Genomic DNA, 26,742 nt, shown 5'->3' on the forward strand with positions numbered 1-26,742 from the left:
CCTCTCTCTCCCCCACTTCCTTTCCCTCCTCTCCCTCCTCTTCCTCTCTCTCCCCTATTCCCCTCTTCCTCTCTCTCCTCTTCCCCTCTCTCCCCTCTCCCCCTCTTCTTCTCCCTCCTCTGCCCCTCTCTCCCTCTTCCTCTCCCTCCTCTTCCCCTCTCTCCCTCTTCCTCTCCCTCCTCTTCCCCTCTCCCCTTCTTCCTCTCCCTCCTCTTCCCCTCTATCCCTCTTCCTATCCCTCCTCTTTCCCTCCCTTACTCTCTGTCTCTGAAGTGCTTACAGAGTTGTGATCCTTAGCAAGGGGGTTAGCCGCGGTAGCGTGCTAAATGCTTAAACGGTCCTCTGTATGCCTGTCATGTCTGTTCAGGCTGCTTACGGCTGCAAAACCGCTCTGGTTGGCTGGATCCATATGTCACTCAAATAGGCAACCTGTGCTCTGGCAACGGCCCGGTATTTCCACAAGGATAGAATTATGAAAATTCCGTCTATGCTCATTGGCCCAATTGAATTACAAGCAGGTTTCTCTCTCCACATCTGCCGTAGGGTTCTAAACGGGTCGTAGCGGTGATGTCACCCGCAACAGGGCTCAGCCAGGGTTACCACGGCGGCAGCAGGCCTGTTTCCATGGGCGACAGGCATATATCATTGTCTGCCTTTGTTTTCTCATGTCGTTTGTTTTCGTAGAGCTCTGATGGATTGTTGGGATTCTTCTGCGGCACTGCCCTTTTTTATTGGTCAGTGTTTTTCCTGTTTCAAGCCTTTTTATGATGTCAGTACTACATTTTATGGTGAATTATTTGCTTCACAAAACATTAAGGATGTCTGTTTCTACTAACACCAGTCATTTTTTGTGCTGTTGAGTTTCACGATCTGTACTCTTCACCTTTATTGCAGAACGCTGTGTGTTGTTGACTGAAATAGTATTTATTTTATGAGGCACGTCAGTTAAGAGCAAAGTCTTATTTACAATGACAGCCTAACGGGTAGCTGCCCTGTTCAGGGGCAGAACAACAGATTTTTATCTTATCCGCTTGGGGAGTCGATCCAGCAACCTTTCGGTTACTGGCCCAACACTCTAACTACTGGCTACCTGCCGCCACGACGCTGCAGGACTCAGCAAATATTGGAACAGATATTGTGTGCTTGTCTTGTCTAATTTAGTCTAACAGACAGAAAACACTTTTCAGCTCTCAGGAAACACCTGACTGACACATGAGATGTGTCTGTTGTCTTTCTCTTCTTCCTATGATTTATGATTTATATTCACTGTTGAAGAAGCAGCTTTTCTTCCTGGGGTCCACACAAACACAGGACATAACTAAACACAGAACACTAATGGACAGGAACAGCAACACAAACTAAGAACACTATGACTAAAGAACACTATGACTAAAGAACACTATGACTAAAGAACACTACGACTAAAGAACATAGTGTTCTTTAGTCATAGTGTTCTTTAGTCATAGTGTTCTTTAGTCATAGTGTTCTTAGTCATAGTGTTCTTAGTCATAGTGTTCTTTAGTCATAGTGTTCTTTAGTCATAGTGTTCTTAGTTTGTGTTGCTGTTCCTGTCCATTAGTGTTCTGTGTTTAGTTATGTCCTGTGTTTGTGTGGACCCCAGGAAGAAAAAGCTGCTTCTTCAACAGTGAATATAAATCATAAATCATAGGAAGAAGAGAAAGACAACAGACACATCTCATGTTTCAGTCAGGTGTTTCCTGAGAGCTGAAAAGTGTTTTCTGTCTGTTAGACTAAATTAGACAAGACAAGCACACAATATCTGTTCCAATATTTGCTGAGTGTGTTTGTTATTGTGTTTGTAGAGTGTGTTTGTAGAGTGTGTTTTAGAGTGTGTGTGTTAGAGAGTGTGTGTTAGAGTGTGGGTTATAGTGTGTGTAGAGTGTGTGTTAGAGTATGTGTAGAGTGTGTGTGTGTAGAGTGTTTCTGTTAGAGTGTGTGTGTGTAGAGTGTTTCTGTTAGAGTGTGTGCGTTAGAGAGTGTGTTAGATTGTGTGTGTTAAAGTGTGTGTAGAGTGTATGTTAGAGTGTGTGTAGTGTGTGTTAGAGTGTGTGTAGAGTGTGTGTTAGAGTGTGTGTGTAGAGTGTGTGTTAGAGTGTGTGTAGAGTGTGTGTAGGAGTGTGTGTTGTGTGTTAGAGTATGTTTTTTAGAGTGTGTGTAGAGTGTGTGTGTGTATTAGAGTGTGTGTAGAGTGTTTGTGTGTGTGTGTTAGATTTTGTGTGTGTTAGAGTGTGTGTAGAGTGTGTGTGTATTACGGTGCGTGTGTTAGAGTTTGTGTGTTTTTTAGAGTGTGTGTAGAGTGTGTGTGTGTTGGAGTGTGTGTGTGTGTTAGAGTGTGTGTGTTAGAGTATGTGTAGAGTGTGTGTGTGTTGGAGTGTATGTGTTAGAGTGTGTGTGGAGTGTGTGTTAGAGTGTGTGTAGATTGTGTGTGTGTTGGAGTGTGTGTGTTAGAGTATGTGTAGAGTGTGTGTGTGTTGGAGTGTATGTGTTAGAGTGTGTGTGGAGTGTGTGTTAGAGTGTGTGTAGATTGTGTGTGTGTTGGAGTGTGTGTGTTAGAGTGTGTGTAGAGTGTGTGTAGAGTGTGTGTTAGAGTGTGTGTAGAGTGTGTCTGTATTAGAGTGTATGTAGAGTGTTTGTGTGTGTGTGTTAGATTTTGTGTGTGTTAGAGTGTGTGTATAGTGTGTGTGTGTATTATGGTGTGTGTGTTAGAGTCTGTGTGTGTTTTAGAGTGTGTGTAGAGTGTGTGTGTGTTGGAGTGTGTGTGTTATAGTGTGTTAGAGGGTGTGTGTTAGAGTGTTTGTAGAGTGTGTCTGTTAGAGTGTGTGTAGAGTGTGTGTTAGAGTGTGTGTAGAGTGTGTGTGTGTAGATGGTGTGTGTTAGAGTGGGTGTGTTAGAGAGTGTGTGTTAGAGTGTGGGTTGGAGTGTGTGTAGAGGGTGTGTTAGAGTATATGTAGAGTGTGTGTGTGTGTAGTGTGTTTGTGTTAGAGTGTGTGCGTTAGGGAGTGTGTGTTAGATTTTGTTTGTTAAAGTGTGTGTAGAGTGTGTGTTAGAGTGTGTGTGTGTGTTGGAGAGTGTGTGTAGAGTGTTTGTGTGTGTGTTAGATTTTGTGTGTGTTAGAGTGTGTGTAGAGTGTGTGTGTGTATTACGGTGCGTGTGTTAGAGTGTGCGTGTTAGAGTGTGTTTGCCTGTGTTAGAGTGTGTGTATGTATTAGAGTGTGTGTGTTAGAGTGTGTGTGTGTGTGTTGTGTGTGTGTGTTAGAGTGTGTGTAAGTGTTAGAGTGTGTGTGTGTGTTAGAGTGTGTGTGTGTGTTAGAGTGTGCGTGTTAGAGTGTGTGTGCCTGTGTTAGAGTGTGTGTGCCTGTGTTAGAGTGTGTATGTGCGTGTTAGAATGTGTGTGTGTGTGTGTTAGAGTGTGTGTGTGTTAGAGTGTGTGTGTTAGAGTGTTTGTGTGTGTGTGTATTAGATTGTGTGTGTGCATGTGTGTTAGAGTGTGTGTGTGTGTGTGTTAGAGAGTGTGTGTTAGCGTGTGTGTGTGTTAGAGTGTGTGTGTGTTAGAGTGTGCATCTGTGTGTTAAAGTGTGTGTGTTAGAGTGTGTGTGTTAGAGTGTGTGTTTTAGAGTGTGTGTGTTAGAGCCTGTGTGTGTGTTAGAATGTGTGTGTGTGTGTTAGAGTGTGAGTGTTAGAGTGTGTGTGTGTGTGTGGGTGTGTTAGAATGTGTGTGTGTGTGTTAGAGTGTGCGTGTGTGTGTGTGTTAGATTGCGGGTGTGTGTTAGAGTGTGCGTTTGAGAGTGTTTGTGTGTGTGTGTGTTAGAGTGTGCGTGTTAGGGTGTGTGTGTGTGTGTGTTAAAGTTTGTGTGTGTGTGTGTGTTAAAGTGTGTGTGTGTGTGTGTGTTAGAGTGTGTGTGTGTGTGTTTTAGTGTTTGTGTGTGTTAGTGTGTGTGTGTGTTAGAGTGTGCATGTGTGTGTGTGTGTTAGATTGCGAGTGTGTGTTAGAGTGTGCGTGTGAGAGTGTTTGTGTGTGTGTTAGAGAGTGTGTGTGTGTGTGTGTGTTAGAGTGTGTGTGTGTTAGAACTTGTGTGTACTATCTGAGTCAATCAATACCGTTACACACCTGCGCATGACATTATTTTGACAGTATTGTTCACACTAGTGTATTTCTCGTAATATTATTCCACAGCTTTACACTCTCCCTCTGATTGCAGCTGAACCATACCTAGTCATATTATCTCTAAAATGCCTCATGAAATGAGATTTAGCATTGCAACATTTCAGCTCACATGGAGGAGACCTATTGCAGAAATACAGCTAATGCGCAGAAGGTTCTGTGTGGATGGTGCTAATTTCTCCAGTCAGACAAGTTGCCGCTTACTAAGGTTTAAATCTGTCTCGTCTCACCTCGAAACGTCTGTCTGTCCTAGCTATAGAGAGAGAGGACACAGGCAGCCCATGGTTGTTGTCATGGCTAAATCGCCATTGAGGATTATCCTCACTACCAAACCTGTCATGTCTGTTTCTACCCGCAATGACTAGAGAGGAACGTAATGTTAACATACACACTGTTGAGTCTGGTGTTCATTGCCTTTTAACGAGTGTGTGAATAACTTGTAGGCTAAATAGCTGTGTGTATGTGTTTTTTGTGTTTGTTAATGCATGAGTGTGTGAGACAGTGTTTTTGTTTGTCTATCTAATATGCTTGGTGTGTGTATGTGTGTCTGTGTGTGTGTGTCTGTGTGTGTGTTTAAATTGAAAGCAGACTGAACAAGGGTTGTCTCATTAGGCTCAGCAGACACAGTGAGATCCTCCAGTTTGGCACTGGGGTTAATAGCCTGGCCCTGCTCATGCAAACATCACCACTGTTTTTGACTGGTACACACACACACACACACACACACACACACACACACACACACACACACGCAAACTATGTAAAATATATACTCAAAACATCAGAATATCTGTTTAGGTTTCCTGTATATTAGACTGTAGACTATGGGCAGTATCAGGTGCATGTGTTCTACTGATATATAAAATACTGTAAAGTCTTCCAAGGTTCACATCACCAGGCCCTAAAGTTGTACTAGATGTAACTGACCTCGTCTTTGGCCCGCTCTGGTTTCAGCCCGCGTTACACCCCTGTTTTATCAACTGCTTTTTTGAAGAGGTTGGACCTTTGAGGTTGGACCTTTGCGTCCATTCTCGTTTAAAGGATCAGTTCTGAATGCTCCCACTTTGACCTGTCACACACACTTGTAACAAAGTTATGTGTGCGTTTACAGCAATATCATCATCCTACAAACAAATCACTTTTATTTGTGGAGCCTGCTGATGTCAGGGAGGGACATTGTGTGTGTGTGTGTGTGTGTGTGTGTGCGTGCGTGCGTGCGTGCGTGCGTGTGTGTGTGTGTGCGTGCGTGTGTGTGTGTGTGCGTGCGTGCGTGCGTGAGTGCGTGTTTGTGTGCGGTGTAAGAGCTGTTCAACAATGGGAAAGAGTGGGAGGGATGAGGGGATGAAGCAATGGAGTAGAGGGATTGTGTTTGATGGCACCGTTGGGTTGGGGAAGCTACTCCAGCAGTTCCCTGGCTGCCATCACCACAGACTCAGCATAGAGGAAATCCTCTGTGGAGAGAGGAGGGAGAGAGCCTTTCAGTATATCTGTATAAAGCCCAACACGTAGGGATTAAAACTGGGACAATACACAGATTAACCCGGTGGTGTTGGCACACATTGTGGCAACTAGTTGTACACATCTGTGGACACATTTATGCCAATACACACACATCAACATATACAAAACACGTGCATAACACAGGCGCGCTCACTCATACACACACACACACACAATAAACATACATTTAAAAGTGTCATAATTGTGTCTGCCTAATGAAAAGCACAATACACTGGGAATACGTATCTCTAGCCCAAGTCATTACTGATTCAGTTCAATGTGTCCTCTATTACAATTATGGTCTGCCTGAGTTCACAGAACAGCATGTTCCCTGTTCTGGAGGAAGGGAGGATGGAGGGAGGAGTTTGGCAGGAGATGGGACATGCAACATGCAACATTTGTGAAAACCCCAGTTGCTCTGTGACTGGAATTGGCAGGAGAGCATAGATAGAATGCTGTGTCACAGTTGGCACAGTGCTGCTACCATGATGTGGCTATAATTCAATCGGGAATAGATGAATGGAGGATCTGGTTGAAGCTTGGTGGGTCCTGGCTCCTCGGAATGCTCTCATTGGCTCTGTGGGGAGTAGGGGAACCGAATGAGGATATATTATGTTGGTTTTTAGACTGTTATGAAATGTGTCTCCTTCAGAAAAGAGGGGATTTTGGATTATTAATCCTTTTGGATTATTTTGATTGGCTGCTCTAACTTTGATTGGTTGTTCCAGACATAGTCTGAGTCGATATTCACATAATAATAAGGAATTCCCCTCAACCACACCCACAAATTGGGGAAAAGAAACATTCTTTCCGATTGACCCCCATTGTAAAAGAGCCAACTTTGTAAATGTTTTGTTAAACAGAAATAACAAAACATGCTGAAAAGCTGCTGTGTTGTTCAATGTAACCGGATCAAAAATCTCCACCTTAGGTTCGCAATACCACTATTTGGTGAAATAGAGCCTGCGAGAAGAGCCCTGTGGCTTCAGACTATTCGGCGTAGAAGAGTGAAAAATGTGGGGACCAGCTGTCCAAGTAGGCTATGTGTGTGTAAAACGTTTCATCACTTGTTTACACAGAGCACAAAGGAGCAGCGCTCCCTCACCTTTTTCAATTTGAGAATACACAGAGCTGGTGAAACTATTTTTGGAAAATGTATTCTGATAAATGTAATTTAATTAACACTAAAATTCTAAATGCATAGGCTATTCCATGATACTGATTGAGATCAATCAAATGATTAGCATGCAGTTGCAGTTTCACTGGCAAAATGTGATAATGGCCTATTTTGAAATAAGGTATGCCTAACTTGGTGTTTGGGGGCAGTCAAATTCCATGTGACCGTTTAGTCAAGGTAACTAGGCTTCTCCAAGCTCTGATGCTGCTGCTGGTTAGTAACCTACCAAACTTGCTAACTGCCTGGTACTCAGCACTCTACAGTACAGTCACTCTAATCACTCTGACATAAATGCAAATGTTTTAGAAAATCAAGTCAAACACTTCAGAGCCCATGAGCTCATGTTGCACAACATTTCAATAGGCTATTCAATTGCATGAGAGTTTTGATGGCCTCTATTAAAAGGAGGGGTATCGCATCAGCTTTCTATAGGCAAGGCCTACTATATTTATTTCTCAACTTTCCTAATATTAAGCACATTTTTTCGCTTTACAACAGGAGTATAGCCTACCTGTCTTTGAAATGAACTACGGGAAAAGCGTCCTCCATTTGCTATTTAATTGAATAGATTACATGTATAATTTTTTCCCGACAGGGGCATGATAACGGTCCATTCTATATCAAAACTAATTTCATTTATATATTAATTAGTATATGTAAAGACAACATTAAATAAAAAAAATAGTCTGATGGGTGACAATATTAGCCTATCACTTGTGAATTATGTATGATTGTTACGGTTTTCTTGAGGTGAAGGAGAGTCGGACCAAAATGCAGCGTGGTATTCTTGATACATCTTTAATGAAGATGAAACACGAACAGTACAAAAACAATAAACGTAACGAGAAAACCTAACAGCCTATACTGGTGCACAAACAAACACAGAGACAGGAACAATCACCCATGAAACACTCAAAGAATATGGCTGCCTAAATATGGTTCCCAATCAGAGACAACGATAAACACCTGCCTCTGATTGAGAACCACTCCAGACAGCCATAGACTATGCTAGATACCCCCACTAAGCCACAAACCCAATACCTAACAAAACCCCAAGACAAAACACACCACATAAATAAACCCATGTCACACCCTGGCCTGACAAAAATAATAAAGAAAACACAAAATACTAAGACCAGGGCGTGACAGAACCCCCCCCCCCCCCCCCCCCCCAAGGTGCAGACTCCCGGCCGCACACCTAAACCCATAGGGGAGGGTCCGGTGGGCGTCTGTCCGGGTGGGCGTCTTTCCACGGTGGCGGCTCCGGCTCGGGACGTGGACCCCACTCCAACAAAATCTTAGTCCCCTTGTAACGCGTCCTTTGATTGGCGACCCTCGCCGCCGACCTTGGCCTAGTAACCCTCACCAGGGACCCCACTGGACTGAGGGACCCCATTGGACTGAGGGGCATCTCGGGACTGAGGGGCAGCTCGGGACTGAGGGGCAGCTCGGGACTGAGGGGCAGCTCGGGACTGAGGGGCAGCTCGGGACTGAGGGGAAGCTCAGGCAGGTAGTTGGCACTGGCAGATCCTGGCTGGCTGGTGGTTCCGGCAGATCCTGGCTGACTGGCGGATCCTGGCTGAATGGCGGATCCTGGCTGAATGGCGGATCTGGAAGATCCTGGCTGACTGGCGGATCCTGGCAGACTGGCGGCTCTGGCTGCTCCATGCTGACTGGCAGCTCCATGCTGACTGGCGGCTCTGGCTGCTCCATGCTGACTGGCGGCTCTGGCTGCTCCATGCTGACTGGCGGCTCTGGCTGCTCCATGCTGACTGGCGGCTCTGGCTGCTCCATGCTGACTGGCGGCTCTGGCTGCTCCATGCTGACTGCCGGCTCTAGCTGCTCCATGCTGACTGGCGGCTCTGGCTGCTCCATGCTGACTGGCGGCTCTGGCTGCTGACTGGCGGCTCTGGCTGCTCCATGCTGACTGGCGGCTCTGGCTGCTCCTTGCAGACTGGCAGATCCTTGCAGACTGGCAGCTCCTTGCAAACTGGCAGCTCCTTGCAAACTGGCAGCTCCTTGCAGACTGGCAGCTCTGGCAGCGCTGAACAGGCAGGAGACTCCGACAGCGCTGGAGAGGAGGAAGTCTCTGACTGCGCTGAACAGGCGGGAGACTCCGGCAGCGCTGGAGAGGAGGAAGGCTCTGACAGAGCTAAACAGGCGGGAGACTCCGACAGCGCTGGAGAGGAGAAAGGCTCTGTCAGCGCTGGACAGGCGAGGCGCACTGAAGGCCTGGTGCGTGGTGCTGGCACTGGTGGTACTGTGCTGAGAACACGCACAGGAAGCCTGGTGCGGGGAGCTGCCACCGGAGGACTGGTGTGTGGAGGTGGCACAGTATGGACCGGACCGTGAAGGCGTACTGGAGAGCTTGAGAGCAGGGCTGGCACAGGACGTGCAAGGCTAGGGAGGTGCACAGGAGGCCTGGTGCGTGAGGCTGGCACAATCTTCACCAGCCGACTAACACGCACCTCAGGACGAGTATGGAGCGCTGACCCAGGTGCCATCAAATCCGGACCAAAATGCAGCGTGGTATTCTTGATACATCTTTAATGAAGATGACACATGAACAGTACAAAAACAATAAACGTAACGAGAAAACCTAACAGCCTATACTGGTGCACAAACAAACACAGTGACAGGAACAATCACCCACGAAACACTCAAAGAATATGGCTGCCTAAATATGGTTCCCAATCAGAGACAACGATAAACACCTGCCTCTGATTGAGAACCACTCCAGACTATGCTAGATACCCCCACTAAGCCACAAACCCAATATCTAACAAAACCCCAAGACAAAACACACCACATAAATAAACCCATGTCACACCCTGGCCTGACAAAAATAATAAAGAAAACACAAAATACTAAGACCAGGGCGTGACAATGATGTCCTGCTTGTGCAGTATATCAAGAAACTGTGCATGCCTTTTTTGTTGACCTTTTCAAATCATAGTCGCACACCTCATGTAGCCTCATGTATCCACACCTCATCACAACTAAAATTAAGCACATTAATCTGCTTTACAACCAGTGTAGAGCCTAACATAGGCTGCCTGTGAGTTTCAAGTTTGGGGAAGATCATTTTCACCATAACATTGCACCTTTGTGATAAAGCGTTACATGCAGAATCGGATTTGCAATCATTTTTGAGAACAGTGTTTTCCTGCGAATGAATTGCATTTTTGGAACATTCGTGCTTATAGCCTACTGCCTTGTGCACATTGTTGCGCTTATAATGTAAAGAAATAGCCTAATAGTTTATCAACATTTTATCAAACGTTCTGATCTGCTGCATTAGCCTCATTGCTTTTGTTGATGCAAGTGGTTGTATTCATTTGGGATCTATCGCCTCCCACAATTGTGCCAGAGTATGTTTGGAATATTTTTTTCTTGCACAGAAGGAAGGACAAGTTGACCAATAGAATAGGTCAACTTTTGTACTATGTGGGAGAGTAGATTGACACAGGCTAGTGCTCTTGCTGTTCGTTAGGTCTACTCATCTTGTTGGCTGACGAAAAGTAGACTAAATGTGGACAGTTCTTCTAACAGCTTCAATATGTCCCTCGGAAGAGGGATACGCACAGTTGCGTCCCCGATGTGTCTGTCTTCACTTGTAGTCTATTTCTTAGCTGAAATGCCTATGAGAAGGACCCGATTACATGATGGGCAATGGCTAATAAGGATTGAGATATCTGAGAGAGCCGTTTGAATGAGAGGTGCTAAGGAGCATGGCAGGGAATTCAAATTATTATATTCAGCCCACGGGCACAACGACCACTTTGGTCGCAAAAGGCATGGATTCTTTAGGGGGCATTACGGCCACACAAGGGGGATGTCATCGGAAACTTTAAGGCCTGGTGAGAAGTGATTGTCACAAGAAACAAACCAGAGCTCATGCCATTCATGCAACTGTTTTTCAATCATGCAGCCTTCGAATGTATTAAAAATCTAAACATGTAGCCAAACATTTGGATCACAACTAAAGTTGAATAAATACCTCTAAACGAAGCATACAGGAAGACCAGTTTCTTTGTTAACCCCTCAACACAGATTAGCCCCATGTGCTCACTTCCTTGGAAATTGTAGGAAGAAAATGCCCATTCTATTTTATTCAGCTATGTTCAATTGTATTCTTCATACTATAAAATAACACAAAATAATGCCAAGTAATTCTAAGCAAATCTTGTCTGCTAAAATGAACTAGTGTAGCCCACATCCATATTGCATAGCCATATCAGGGCCTAACAAGGACAACTCAGAGTATACTATTCTGTTCTTCTGAAATAGACTCAATTTTCTTCATGTCATGTTTCTTTAGACCTGTCTAAAATAAATTATAGATGTATTATGATGGTGTAGGCTATATTACATGAATTTAAATAGACTTTTTAAAATGTAGATTTTCCAAAGGTCTGCATCAGTGTGTCACGCCCTGACCTTAGAGAGGCGTATTATTTCTCTATTTGGATAGGTCAGGGTGTGATTTGGGGTGGGCATTCTATGTTGTCTATTTCTTTGTTTTGGCCGAGTATGGTTCTCAATCAGAGGCAGCTGTCTATCGTTGTCTCTGATTGGGAATAATACTTAGGCAGCTTTTTTCCCAGTGTTTGTGGGTAGTTATTTTCTGTTTAGTCTCTGTTACCTGACAAAACTGTTCGCTTTTGTTCGAGTGGTTTTTTGATAATAAAAGGAAATCATGAACACTTTTCACGCTGCGCTTTGGTCCACTCCTTTCGACGACAGGTGTTATAGAGTGGCTTGTAAGCTACAGTTGAAGTCGGAAGATTACATACACCTTAGCCAAACACATTTAAATTCAGTTTTTCACAATTCCTGACATTTAATCAACAACAAAAAATTCCCCGTCTTAGGTCAGTTAGGATCACCACTTTATTTTAAGAATGTGAAATGTCAGAATAATAGTAGAGATAATGATTTATTTCAGCTTTTATTTATTTTATCGCATTCCCAGTGGGTCAGAAGTTTACATACACTCAATGAGTATTTGGTAGCATTGCCTTTAAATGGTTTAACTTGGGTCAAATGTTTCGGGTAGCCTTCCACAAGCTTCCCACATTAAGTTGGGTGAATTCTGGCCCATTCCTCCTGACAGAGCTGTTATAACTGAGTTAGGTTTGTAGGCCTCCTTGCTCGCACACGCTTTTTCAGTTCTGCCCACACATTTTATATAGGATTGAGGTCAGGGCTTGGTGATGGCCACTCCAATACATTGATTTTGTTGTCCTTAAGCCATTTTGCCACAACTTTGGAAGTATGCTTGGGGTCATTGTCAATTTTCCTCCCTCATGAAGGAATCTATTTTGTGAAGTGCACCAGTCCCTCCTGCAGCAAAGCACCCCAACAACATGATGCTGCCACCCCCGTGCTTCACGGTTGGGATGGTGTTCTTCAGCTTGCAAGCGTTATCCTTTTTCCTCCAAACATAATGATGGTCATTATGGCCAAACAGTTCTATTTTGTTTCATCAGACCAGAGGATATTTCTCCAAAAAGTATGATCTTCATCCCCATGTGCAGTTGCAAACTGTAGTCTGGCTTTTTAATGGCGGTTTTGGAGCAGTGGCTTCTTCCTTGCTGAGCAGCCTTTCAGGTTATGTCGATATAGGACTCGTTTTACTGTGGACATAGATACTTTTGTACCTGTTTCTTCCAGCATCTTCACAAAGTCCTGTGCTGTTGTACTGGGATTGATTTGCACTTTTCGCACCAAAGTACATTAATCTCTAGGAGACAGAACGCATCTCTTTCTTGAGCAGTATGATGGCTGCGTGGTCCCATGGTGTTTATACTTGCGTACTATTGTTTGTACAGATGAACGTGGTACCTTCAGGCGTTTGGAAATTGCTCCCAAGGATGAACCAGACTTGTGGAGGTCTACAATTTTGGCTGATTTCTTTTGATTTTCCCATGATGTCAAGCAAGAGGCACTGAGTTTGAAGGTAGGCCTTGAAATACATCCACAGGTACACCTCCAATTGACTCAAATGATGTCAATTAGCCTATCAGAAGCTTCTAAAGCCATGACATCATTTTTTGGAATTCTACAAGCTGTTTAAAGGCACAGTCAACTTAGTGTATGTAATCTTCTGACCCACTGGAATTGTGATACAGTGAATTATAAGTGAAATAATCTGTCTGGAAACAATTGTTCGAAAAATGACTTGTGTCATGCACAAAGTAGACGTCCTAACCGACTTGCCAAAACTAAAGTTTGTTAACAAGAAATCTGTGGAGTGGTTTAAAAACGAGTTTTAATGACTCCAACCTAAGTGTATGTAAACTTCCAACTTCAACTGTATGTGTTGAAGCCAGGAGATGACAGTTACTTACTTGACAATCATCGGCTGACAAAATTGCTTGACTGCCACAGCCCTATTTGAGGGTATCAAAAATATAACATTTTCTTGAGACAATATGTGTGGGCATAGGCAGACATTGCAATTTGAGGATGCATTTTATGCATATTCTATATAGGTTATTCAATAGGCTACATCTGTCGGTACAGAGTTTGATTGAGGAAATGATGACGTAATTTAAAACTTCTTATGGCTGCAGGGGCAGTATTGAGTAGCTTGGATGAAAGGTGCCCAGAGTAAATGGCCTGCTCCTCAGTCCGCGTTGCTAATATATGCATATTATTATTAGTATTATTATTAGATAGAAAACACTCTGAAGTTTCTAAAACTGTTTGAATGATGTCTGTGAGTATAACAGAACTCAAATGGCAGGCAAAAACCTGAGAAGAAATCCAAACAGGAAGTGGGAAATCTGAGGTTGGTCGATTTTCAACCCAGCACCTATTGAATACACAGTGGGATATTGATCAAGTTGCACATCCTAGGGCTTCCACTAGATGTCAACCGTCTTTAGAAACTTGAATGAGGCTTCCACTGTGTTGTGGAGCCGGATGGGAGCTGTTTGAGTCAGTGGTCTGGCAGAGAGCCAGGTCTAGGTCATACGCATTTCACATGATATAGCGACCTGCGTTCCATTGCTACTCTACAGACATAGGAATTCTCCGGTTGGAACGTTATTGAAGATTTATGATAACATCCTAAAGATTGATTCTATATGTAGTTTGACAAGTATCTTCGACCTGTAATATAACTTTTTGAAGTTTTCGTCTGACGTTCAGCTGGACTTGCACGAGCGTTTGGATTTGTGTACTAAATGCGCTAACAAAAGTAGCTACTTGGACATAAATAATGGACATTATTGAACAAATCAAGCATTTATTTGCGATTCCTGGGATTCCTGTGCATTCTGATGAAGATCATCAAAGGTAAGGGAATATTTATAATGTTATTTCTGGTTTCTGTTGACTCCAACATGGCAGATAATTGTATTTTATTTCTGAGCGCCGTCTCAGATTATTGCATGGTTTGCTTTTTTAAAGTTTTTTTGAAATCTGACACAGTGGTTGCATTAAGGAGAGGTATATCTATATTTCCATGTCTAACAATTGTATTTTCATCGACATTTATAATGAGTAAAACAATATAAGATACATGTATGTTTGAAGAATTTTAATTATGAGATTTCTGTTGTTTTGAATTTGGCGCTCTGCACTTTCACTGGCTGTTGTCATATCGATCCCGTTAACGGGATTGCAGCCCTAAGAAGCTAACTTCTTGGTGACAGGGGGGCAGTATTGAGTAGCTTGGAAGAATAAGGTGCCCAGAGTAAATAAGGTGCCTGCTACTCTGTCCCAGATGCTAATAAATGCATATTATTAGTAGTATTGGATAGAAAACACTCTGAAGTTTCTAAAACTGTTTGAATGATGTCTGTGAGTATAACTGAACTCATATGGCAGGCGGAAACCTGAGACAAATCCAACCAGGAAGTGGGAAATCTGAGGTTTGTAGTTTAATTTAAGTGATTGCCTATCCAATATGCTGTGTCTATGGGGCCAGATTGCACTTCTCAAGGCTTCCAGCAGATGTCAACAGTCTTTAGAAAGTTGTTTGAGGCTTCTATTGTGGAAGGTGGTTGAATAAGAGCTGTTTCAACAAGTGTGGACTAGGCTGTGGCCAATCAGTTGTTTACTGCGTGGTCACGCGGGCGCGCCGTTCCTTCTTTTTCCTCTGGATTGTTATGATATTTTTTAAATTTGGTCATATAATTATTGGCAACTTATAATATTGTCATACAATTATATAAAACATTTATATGGGTTTCATACCAATGTTTTGTAAAAATAGCCTCTGAAATATCTGTAAAGTGACCATAAATGTCTACATTGTTGTTTTCTTGGAAAGCTGTGAGTGCTATTATATGATAAAATATCAGTAATTGTTGCATTTACAACTTTATCAAATGATGTCAGCCAGTGTCTGGCTGTGGACTGACTGCATTGTTTAAACGGAATGTTGGCATGTTGGCAGTTAACTTGAAAAATTTACGGAATCATTCCGTACAGACTGGCTAACTAGCTAGCTAACAAACATACAGTGCAAATAAATTCTTCAAATTCATTATTTTACACAATATCTTATCACAGCACTGTCAATCCTTGGTTGACCAACTCCCTGACCAAAATGTCTGACATTCATCCCATCATAAGAAGGTTCATGACCATTCTAGTATTCTAATTCCAAATTCTATAGTCCCAGTCATTATTAGGGTGCGTTCGTAAATTGACTCTGGAGTGCCATGGGGCACTCAGAGTGTGCGTTCGTAAATTGTGAGCGTTGTCAGATTGTCAGATCGTAAATTCAGAGTGTTTCACTCTCGGAGCGTTCAGAGCGCATACTGGACGCTCTGGCCGATGAGTATGGTTGATCCGAGCGTTCTGACCTCACAACCGCAGTCAAGCACCCAAGCTAACTTCCTAACATAAATGAGAGAACACCACACTCTGGCCATTTTTCTACAAGAGCTGGTTAGGCTGTTTTTATGTTATGTTTATGTTCAGAGGGTTGGTGTCTGTAACTGTGCTGCTGGCAACAATTTAATTACGCTTTATTGCAGACATTGGCCCTTTTCAACAGGTGTTGAGCGTTTGTAAATTCATCAGTTATTCTGCGCTCTGGCACATATTCTGCGCTCTGAAATCGGAGTAGATAGCAAAAGGGAATTTACAAACGTACCCTTAGATACAATTAGTGAGTGCAGTGGTGTAGTACCATTTTTTTAGGTGAGGGAGCGCAATGTCTTTTTAAGAACAAATTCTTATTTACAATGACAATCTAGGAACAGTGGGTTAACTGCCTTGTTCAGGGGTAGAACAACACATTTTTACCTTGTCAGCTCAGGGATTTGATTTAGCAACTTTTTGCTTATAGGTCCAATGCTCTAACCACTGGGCTATCTGCCGCCCCATAGCCCCTCTAGTAATTTAATAGGATATCTATGGTTCCAGCAGAGGGTAGGTGCTAGCTACTCTAACTGTTGTATGATTGGTTGTATTCCAGCAGGGTCCCCCCCAGTATGGCCAGCAGGGTATAGGAGGATACAGCCAGCAGCAGCAGCAACAGCAGGGAACGACCCCGGGACCCTACTTCAGTCCCCCCCAGCAGAACCCTACCGCCCCCCCTTCACAGCCCCCCTACCTGCCACCCCACGTCCCACCTCAGCAGGTAAGACATCGCTTCGGATAGAAGTTCACCTTATGCACAGATCTAGGATCAGTTTACTTTCCCCAAATATGAACATTTATAGTCAGTGGGTAAATGTAAAACTGTGTAGATCAGTGTCTAAGGGCCACGTTGTTCTGTTCTGTAAGGACTGCTATCCTAGAATGCTTTTCTCCCACATAGGCCTCCTGTGTGTGTGTGTGTGTGTGTGTGTGTGTGTGTGTGTGTGTGTGTGTGTGTGTGTGTGTGTGTGTGTGTGTGTGTGTGTGTGTGTGTGTGTGTGAGAAGGCATTAGCCTCCTTCTTAGTAATGCTGGCATTGTTTCCCACTGTCGGACAAGAGTCTGGCTCTGTCCCCACAGGTCTGATGAGTCGTCCAGATTAATCATGAGGGCTATTTCTGGCGTCTCCTTCTTCCCCTACCTATGCACACGCAAACACAGTCACATACACACAGACACACAGACACACACACATACACACATACACACGCATACACGCACGCACGCAGGCACGCACACAGTGGGACCACATCTCAGATCTCGGTCCAGGCCTCTCACGTTGATGCTGTCAGCCGTGTGGCCTGGAGGTCTGGGGTGGGTTTACTGTCAGCCAGAACTGTGTGTGTGTGTGTGTGTGTGTGTGTGTGTGTGTGTGTGTGTGTGTGTGTGTGTGTGTGTGTGTGTGTGTGTGTGTGTGTGTGTGTGTGTGTGTGTGTGTGTGTGTGGGAGGAGTTGGGTGGGGCTGTTTTTTTCTTCGTATACTACTTATACTGGAAGAGAGTGAGTCCACAGTTCTGAAAAGGGAGAATGGAGGAAGGGGCGGTGGTTAACCCTGGAGGCTTGGACATGTGGATGCTGGGTTGAGTCAGTGTGGGGGGCTCCAGGATTTTAGTGAGAACCAGAATTCAGAAGGATATGGCCAGAGAAAGAATGCATTCAGTCAAATAGACTAGAGGATTGCGTGGGTTCTGCCCCTCTTACAAGTTGGGCTGCATTTAAACTACTCTGGATTACACAGTCCACTGAGTCTTTCACAATGTGGGCTGGGAGGTTAGCACACTCTCTCTCTCTCTCTCTCTCTCTCTCTCTCTCTCTCTCTCTCTCTCTCTCTCTCTCTCTCTCTTTCTCTTTCTCTTCCTCTTTCTCTTTCTGCAGACTGGAGCAAGGTTAGGTGGGTCAGCCAGGCTCAGGGCTATTTGGATTGAGGAATACTGAATGAGCTAGCCAGCGCAGAGCCTACTACCCACTGGGCACACACTGGTTAAATCAACGCTGTTTCCACGTCATTTCAATTAAATTGTGTTGAACCAACGTTGAATAGACGTTGAATTGACGTCTGTGCCCAGTCGGTTCAGCACACAGCCCACTACAGCACACAGCCTGCATGCCTTGGCCCCAGGATTACACTCCATACCTATTTGGGGCTCTAAAGATTTGGTGCAAAATATTATTAGGTCAGTGGAGGATGTAGAGTAGTCTAAGAAGGTGGAGGGTGGAGGTAAGATGGATTATGGTTTCTGCAATGTTCCAATACAAAAGGACTGTGTGTGCGAGCATGTGTGTTTGTTTTACAATAGAGAAAGTACTACCTTCGTTCCCCCTGACCTATGTTATTGTGGCTGTATGATTGGGAGCTCATCTCAGCTCCCAATCATAAAGAAAGGTCACCATTCAACCTTTTTACAGCATTCTGTGCCGATCAATGAAAACACTGTAAGAGAGATTTGGATGTCATTGTGGTTGTGACCCCTCTCCCAAGACCTCTACTTACCAAAGGATAGAAGTTCCACCCTGTGTGATTTGGGTGGTTAGCCGTTCCTCTCCACATCCATGAGCCCAGGTGAGAGGACATCCTTCACTTGATTGAGTGATTGCAGCTTCTTTGACATCATATTTGCTGTGAAACCCAAGGTTCCTTCAGAAAAGGGAGGAAGCCTAGTGGTTAGAGCGTAGGACTAGGAACCGAAAGGTTGCAAGACCGGATCCCTGAGCTGACCAGGTAAAAATCTGTCGAACTGCACCTGAACTAGGTAGTTAACCCACTGTTCATAGGCCGTCATTGAAAATAAGAATTTGTTCTTAACTGACATTCCTAGTTAAATAAAATAAATGAAAAAATGTCTATTAGCCTTATTTTATAGCCCTCTGAAGGGCAAATGCTCTTTATTGGACTATGTTTCACTGGCTTTGTGATTCTGACCTATCAGCTGATGCTTCAAAACATCTCAGAAATACACCTTAATTGATGAGGGGGAATGAAAACCATTGGTCTTTCTTATAGTCTCAAGTAATTCATGAATTGCTGTAAGAACTCCTAACAGCAGAGTACCTCTGACTGGTGGATTGCTAACCTGGTCATCTTCTACCTGCTCCCTGCCTTCCTGTCACCAACGGGTCTTATTCTCTCTATTCTCTCTTCTTATCTTTGATAAGACCAAACACTCTGACATGTTCCTCTCTGCCTCCCTCACTAAGAAGGCTCTTCCCTTTATGTGTGTGTGTGTGTGTGTGTGTGTGTGTGTGTGTGTGTGTGTGTGTGTGTGTGTGTGTGTGTGTGTGTGTGTGTGTGTGTGTGTGTGTGTGTGTGTGTGTGTGCTCGCTTCCCCAGCAGATAGACAGACACCTTTCCTTCTCCGGCTGCCATTCTCTTATCTTCCTAGGTAGCTAGGAGTGTGTTTTGTAGTGACTGGAACATCCATGCCCAAGTTGCTACAGTATCTAGGTCCTTTATCTAACTGAAGGTTGCAGAGTGTGAAAGGACTACTCCAGTGTGAGGATTTGTGGTGTTGTTCACACTGTTACCAGGCAGGGCCATCGATTGGTTACACCTTAAGCCAGGGATCATCAACTAGATTCAGCCGCGGGCCGAATTTTCTTGGGCGAATGGTCAGGGGGCCAGAACGAAATTACAAATAATTTGTAGACTATAATTTGACCGCAAGAATCCCAAACAGATATATTTGACTAAAACATTATAATTTCAAACATTTGTAGACGATCACGTGTCTCTCTATTATATGTGTGAATACTTGGGAACAGATTTCCTAAATAAAAGTCACTTGGAGCTGATTTCCTGGTGTTTTTACACTCTTTTATGTCCAACAATTAATGTATTTTTTATTTTTTATCTATATATTTTTGCTCAGAAAACTTTGGGGGCCAAATAAAACCACTAGTTGGGAAACTCTGCCTTCATCTATGACACTTTGTTGTAGTTTCTGAGCAGTGACAAACAAAGATTTCACAAACAACAAGTGTACTTTATTGCTCCTCATTTCTTCAATGAAAGTGTCCAGTCTGTTCCTCTGTGAGACTGCTTATCTCTAGGGCTGTTTCCTGTTTCCTGTATTACTTCCAACTTCCATCTTCTCTCTGAGCTGCTGCTGGCCCCACTCTGCTCTGCGTTGCTCTGCTCTGCTGTGCTCTGCGGTGCTCTGCTCTGCGGTGCTCTGCTGTGCTCTGCTCTGCGGTGCTCTGCTCTGCGGTGCTCTGCTCTGCTCTGCTCTGCTGTGCTCTGCTCTGCTGTGCTCTGCTCTGCTGTGCTCTGCTGTGCTCTGCTCTGCTGTGCTCTGCGGTGCTCTGCTCTGCGGTGCTCTGCTCTGCGGTGCTCTGCTCTGCTCTGCTCTGCTGTGCTCTGCTGTGCTGTGCTTTGCTCTGCTGTGCTCTGCTCTGCTCTGCTCTGCTGTGCTCTGCTGTGCTCTGCTCTGCTGTGCTCTGCTCTGCTGTGCTCTGCTCTGCTGTGCTTTGCTCTGCTGTGCTCTGCTCTGCTCCAAGGTTAATTAAAACACTGTCACATTGGCTGGCTGCCCGCCTTTACCGCTACTCCTGCTCTCGCTGCCACCCACGACCACCGATAGCACGCTACACGGCGCAGTGTACCCGAGGATGCCACGGCAACAACTGACTGGGAGAGGGGGGATGGAGGGAGGGAGGGAGAGAAGGGGGAGAGTGCGGGAGAGGCAGGGCTATTCAAAGTTCAATGTCATTAATTGGTCAGCATTTGAATATTAACTGAGAAATCTGTTAATTAACTGGATAATAAAAGCGCTGCTTCGATTGGGAGGGGAGAGAGAGGGATGAAGGGAGGGAGGGCTGTGGAAATAGAGGGCATATGGCAGAGGAAGCCGGGTGCCAGGCGATAAGAGGGACCCATCCGTGGTATAGGTTTGGCCACTGTAATTTGCAGGAGCTGCTTTAATTGTCATAACCTTTTAAATGGCATAGTTTATCAGAGTCCTCTAAATGTCCCTTCGTATCGCCACGGTAACCAGCACAGTGCTCCTATTGGCTGCCTGAAACAAGCACTTAAGCCTGATGAGTTTAGAAAAAAATAGAAAGGCAGAAAAAACGGTTAGTTAGATTTTTTTTTTGAGGGGGGGGGGGCTTCTGTCGGTTGGAATGGGTTTTTAGTTGTGTGTTTGCACATCTCTGCTGACTGACACTTTCTAATTGCGTGTCTGGAATGCGTTGTGGTGTTTTTCTGATTTATGTTTGTATGTACCATTGTGATTCAAATGCAATTGCGAGGTGTTTTTTAAAAGGGTTTGAACAGTCTTAATCACACTGTAGAGGGTAGTATTTAGCGCTCTGGGGGGGGGGGGGTCCCTCCCTGGATGGCTCTCTGGGCTGGGTAATGGTTGTAGAGCGAGGATCAGTACTGCAGCGTATAGGTATGCACCAAGACACGCACGCACTCACACACAATGGCAGAAACAGTCGGATATGGGTAGTGTATGCACACACACGTAGTCTTTGCATTAACCAAAATCTGTGAGGCAGTCAGTCAGTCCGTTGTCCTTTCTACTCTAGAGGGACTGCTGCATTGTCTTTCAGTCCTGTCTGATCCAAGCTGTCAGTTTATACTGAATCTAGTTTCTGCATTACAGGCCTAAATAAGAGCTGCCATTTTCTCCCTGGCAACTCCTCTCTCTCTCCCTACTGTAATATTGTGCAACTTGCTGATTGCTTCAATTATGGCATCCCAATCTGAGGTGCCATTGTTGTCTGTGCTAATGATGTGCAGGACCATGAATATGGATGGCCTGCATCTCCCCTCCCCACTCCTCACCCTCTACTCTACTCTCCTCTCTGCTGCTGCCTGCCTGTCTTTGTCTGTCCCTGTTCCCTGTTCTCTGTCATGTCTCTGATGTGCTGTGCTTTGTGTACACAGACGTGCGTTTGTATTTATAAACGCCATGATTTTCCCATCCTCTGCTTTAAATATGAACGCTAAAAATATCCCCCTCAAGAACAATCAGAAGCAGACACGCACACATACGGGCGGGCGCACACACACACTCACACGCACACACACACACATGGCTCAGGTGAAGCAGGCATGAGAGGATCCATCCTCTGGCCAGTGTGATTCAACTCAGTTTGGCTGTTAGAAGTGTCACTGTCTCTCTGTGGTGCTCCCATCACTCTTCTACAACTTCTGTGTGAAGTACGTGACAGTACTGTGTGTATCTATGTGGTGACGCTCCATATCACCCACTGTTATATCTTTTTCTCTCTCTTTTGCTCTCTCTCTCTCTCTCTCTCTCTCTCTCTCTCTCTCTCTCTCTCCCCCACTCTCCCACTCCCTCCCTCCCTCCTTTCTGTCCTCTCTGTGTGAAGGGGTGACAGGCATGGGGAGGTTGCCCAGTGGAAATCCGAACTAGCTGTCCTCAGGGGGCCAGGGATAGGCTGGGGCCACTGGGCTTTTTAAAGACGCGCAATTAAGCTTAATTTTTAATGAATATTAATGGAATTAGTGGCAGATTGGCGGAGATCTGCATCTGTGACGGTGTGGGAATAACATTCATTTGGTAGTCATGAGGCAGGAGAGATGGAGGCAAGGATGGATGGATGGAAGGAAAGAGAGAGAGAAGAGGAGAGGGCCCTGCCACTGACAGATACTGTATATCTTTCATTTATGAATGCTTTCTATCCATCTCCAAGCTCAGACAAACAGCCTACTCACCAGTTATCAGTCTATATATGTAATACTAACTCCTAACTCCCCATGGCTGTCTAACATAATTTCAGTCAGATTCCTGCATTCCCTCATGTACTTCAAATCCTTTTTCTTCAATACCCTCTTTTCTATTACGCTAAGATGTAGCCTTGTTAAAAACACTGTGTGTGTGTGTGTGTGTGTGTGTGTGTGTGTGTGTGTGTGTGTGTGTGTGTGTGTGTGTGTGTGTGTGTGTGTGTGTGTGTGTGTGTGTGTGTGTGTGTGTGTGTGTGTGTGTGTGTGAAGACAGGAATAAGTGTAGCTCCAGGCGTAAGGTGTGGAGGAGTGGATGATATTCTAGCTGCTCATCATAGCTTCTAAATTAGCTCAGAAATTACTATTTTCAAGAAAATGACTAAAAATACATGAAGCAAAATTAGACTAACCTCACTTTGGCTGTACTCATTGATTCTCTCTCTTGCTCCCTCTCTCTCTCTCCCTCTGTCTCTCTCTATTGCTCTCTCTCCCACTCTCTCCCTCCCTCTGTCTCACTCTCAGTCTGTGTAATCTGAGGGAAATGTGTGTCTAATATGGTCATACATTTGGCAGGAGGTCAGGAAGTGTAGCTCAGTTTCCACCTCATTTTGTGGGCAGTGAGCACATAGCCTGTCTTCTCTTGAGAGCCAGGTCTGCCAAACTGCAGCGTTTCTCAATAGCAAGCTATGCTCACTGAGTCTGTCGATAGTCAAAGCTTTCCTTAAGTTTGGGTCAGTCACAGTGGTCAGGTACTGTACTCTGTGTACTCTCTGTTTAGGGCCAAACAGCATTATAGTTTTTTGCTCATTCTTTCCAATGTGTCAAGTAATTATAGCATTATCTGTTTTTTGCTCATTCTTTCCAATGTGTCAAGTAATTATCTTTTTGATTTCTAATGATATGGTTGGGTCTAATTGTGTTGCTGTCCTGGGGCTCTGTGGGGTCTGTTTGTGTTTGTGAACAGAGCCCCAGGACCAGCTTGCTTAGAAGACTCTTCTCCAGGTTCATCTCTCTGTAGGTGATGGGTTTGTTATGGAAGGTTTGGGAATCGCTTCCTTTTAGGAGGTTGTAGAATTGAACGGCTCTTTTCTGGATTTTGATAATTAGCCGGTATCGGCGTAATTCTGCTCTGCATGCATTATTTGGCCCTGTAATTTGTACACAGAGGATGTTTTTGCAGAATTCTGCATGCAGAAGTTGTATTTGTGATCCTGGCAACTGGACCTTTTTTGGAACACCATTATTTTTGTCTTACTGAGATTTACTGTCCAGGTCTGACTGAATCTGTGCAGAAGATCTAGGTGCTGCTGTAGGCCCTCCTTGGTTGAGGACAGAAGCACCAGATCATCAGCAAACAGTAGACATTTGACTTCAGATTCAAGTAGGGTGAGGCCGGGTGCTGCAGACAGTTCTAGTGCCGTCGCCAATTCGTTGATAAATATGTTGAAGAGGGTGGGGCTTAAGCTGACATTTTTAACTGCACACTTGTTGTTTATGTACATGGATTTTATAATGTTGTATGTTTGTCCCCCAACACCACTTTCCATCAATTTGTGTAGCAGACTCTCATGCCAAATTGAGTCAAAAGCTTTTTTGAAATCAACAACGCATGAGAAGAGTTTGCCTTTGACATTTGCTCAGTACATTGTTTTCACTGAGGAAATGTACGAGTCTGCTGTTAATGATAATGCAGAGGATTTTCCCAAGGCTGCTGTTGACGCATATCCCACGGTAGTTATTGGGATCAAATCTGTCTCCACTTTTGTGGATTAGGGTGATCAGTCCTTGGTTCCAAATATTGGGGAATATGCCAGCGCTAAGGATAATGTTAAAGAGTTTTAGTGTAGCCAATTGGAATTTGTTGTCTGTATATTTTAGCATTTCATTGAGGATACCATCAACACCACATGCCTTTTTGGGTTGGAGGGTTTGCATTTTGTCCTGTAGTTCATTAAATGTAATTTGACATTCCAGTGGGTTCTGGTAGTCTTTAATAGTTGATTCTAAGATTTGTATTTTATAATATATATATGTTTTTGCTGTTTGTTCTTTGTTATTGGGCCAAAAAGACTAGATAAGTGGTTTACCCATACATCACTGTTCTGGATAGATAACTCCTCGTGTTGTTGATTGTTTAGAGTTTTACAATTTCCTCACAAGTGGTTAGTCTATGGGTTCTTCAATTACATTGAGCTGTTCCTTCTTTTTCCATAGTGTATTTCTGTATTGTTTTAGTGATTCACCTTAGTGAAGGCGTAGACTCAGGTTTTCTGGGTCTCTATGTTTTTGATTGGATAATTTTCTCAATTTCTTTCTTAGGTTTTGCATTCTTCATCAAACCATTTGTGACTCACCACCTAGATTTGGTCTTATGTAGCAAAATTTGTAATTGTGTTTTTTAAATAGGATAAAAGTACAGACTAAGAGCTACAAAATGGTATATCATACTGCATTGTTGAGGAACAATGGGAAAGTAATTATTGTAAACTTGTAAACTCACTTTTGAGAAAATGGCCTTTGAATGTTTTGGTATCTAGTGAAGAGCTCTTCTTTGTCTACACCCATTCAGCATCTTTCACACCCTCTTAAGCTTTAGCCCCACCCATCTTGTTTCGCCCTCGGAGTGTTTAGAGCACAGACTTGATGCTCTGGCCGATGATTTGTTTACCTATGGATGACATGAAAACAGCCTAACCAGCTCTGATGGCAACAATTTAATTATGCTTCTTTGCAGTTTACTGACACCTGCCATATTCACTTTAGCTTAAGACATTAAGACAACGTGTAAAATTACACGTCACGTAATGTTATCTAACGAGCCAGCCAGCTAACTTTATCTAGCTAAACAACAATGAACATAGTGCCAAATCATGTCATGTACAATGCATGAATATGCTGGGAGCTAACCATCCAGGTTCAATGTTAGCTAGCTAACATTAGGCTGCAATTAGCAAAGCAAACAGCTCTGGGATACGAATAACAACATCAGCTAGGGAGCCAGCCAGCTAATGTTAGCTAGCTAGCTAACAGTACACTGTAGCTTAAGACATGCAGCTAGTTAGCTAGGTAAACAATGAACTTAGCTAGGTAAACAATGTGTAAAATCATACATCACGTAACGTTAGCTAACGAGCCAGCCAGCTAACCTTAGCTAGTTAAACAACAATGAACATAGTGCCAAATCATGTCGTTACCACACTGCATGAATATGCTGGGAGCTAACCAACCAGGTTCAATGTTAGCTAGCTAACATTAGGCTCTAACTAGCAAAGCAAACAGCTCTCGGATATGAATAACAACATCAGCTAGGGAGCCAGCCAGCTAATGTTAGCTAGCTAGCTAACAGTACATTTTAGCTTGAAATGAAACCACTTTCTGTCAAAATTAAAAACGTGTAATATCTGAAAATGTAGCTAGCTAACTCTAGACTATATTACCTGTTTACATCATCATGCATGATGGACGCGTCTTCCTGTCATGGATGCCATGCAACAGTTGCCCTTAGTTTGATGATGTAATCTGGAGACAGGTGTTTTCTCCATCTCTTTAGCTATCATACTCTAATTCCACTGATTTCAAAACTTGATCCTTCACAGGGGTGGAGCGCAATACTTACCTTATGCAGCTCCACTACACAAAACATTTTTAAAAAAGCCGCGTTCGACAGGACTACCAACACAGACTGACCAGCTCAAAAAGACAAAAGCCATCTATATGGCAGACCAATCCGAACTCCTCTCTCGGCATGTCCAGCCCACTCATTATCTCAGCCAATCATGGCTAGTGGGAAGGTTGCTGACTTTTTTTATGGCTTAACCAACAAGGATCGTAATTTAACAATTGTATTCGTATTTACAGATGGCATACAAGTATGTTATTAAGGCTCATGAAAGTTCACATGTTCGAGAAAGGCATTTCTGCCAAAAAATGCATTTTGATCTAAAACATTTTTTACTTTCAAACGGCACTCCTGTGAAGTTGTGACTTGCGACAAACACCTAGTTTCCTGAATCGGGTCACATTTGTCATTGTTGTTAATTTTCTTCAGTTTTCTGTTTGAAATTTTTAGATTTGATAGGGAAGCTGAGAGGTCAAATATACTGTTTAGGTTTTCTACTGCCAAGTTTACACCTTCACTATTACAATGAAACGTTTTATCCAGGATGTTGTCTAAAGGGATTTCATTTTTTGTTGCCTGATTGTTTTTTGGTAAGTTGCCACACTACTTTCCTTCCATCTATAGCATTTCTTAGTATTATTCAGTTATTTTGGCTTTGATGCCTCATGATTCAGTAATGCTCTGTTC

At 43.8% G+C, this 26,742-nt stretch overlaps 1 protein-coding gene across 1 annotated transcript in view; it reads left to right on the forward strand.

Moving 5' to 3' along the window:
• LOC139375321 (AT-rich interactive domain-containing protein 1B-like) overlaps positions 1-26,742 on the forward strand; it is a 311,071-nt gene that overhangs the window by 52,951 nt on the left and 231,378 nt on the right. Inside the window, exon 3 of the mRNA XM_071116990.1 lies at positions 16,300-16,464. Coding sequence (XP_070973091.1) covers positions 16,300-16,464 — 165 coding nt within the window. The remainder of the gene's footprint in view (positions 1-16,299; positions 16,465-26,742) is intronic.

Source organism: Oncorhynchus clarkii, chromosome 19, assembly GCF_045791955.1.
Source record: "Oncorhynchus clarkii lewisi isolate Uvic-CL-2024 chromosome 19, UVic_Ocla_1.0, whole genome shotgun sequence".
NCBI lineage: Eukaryota > Metazoa > Chordata > Actinopteri > Salmoniformes > Salmonidae > Oncorhynchus > Oncorhynchus clarkii.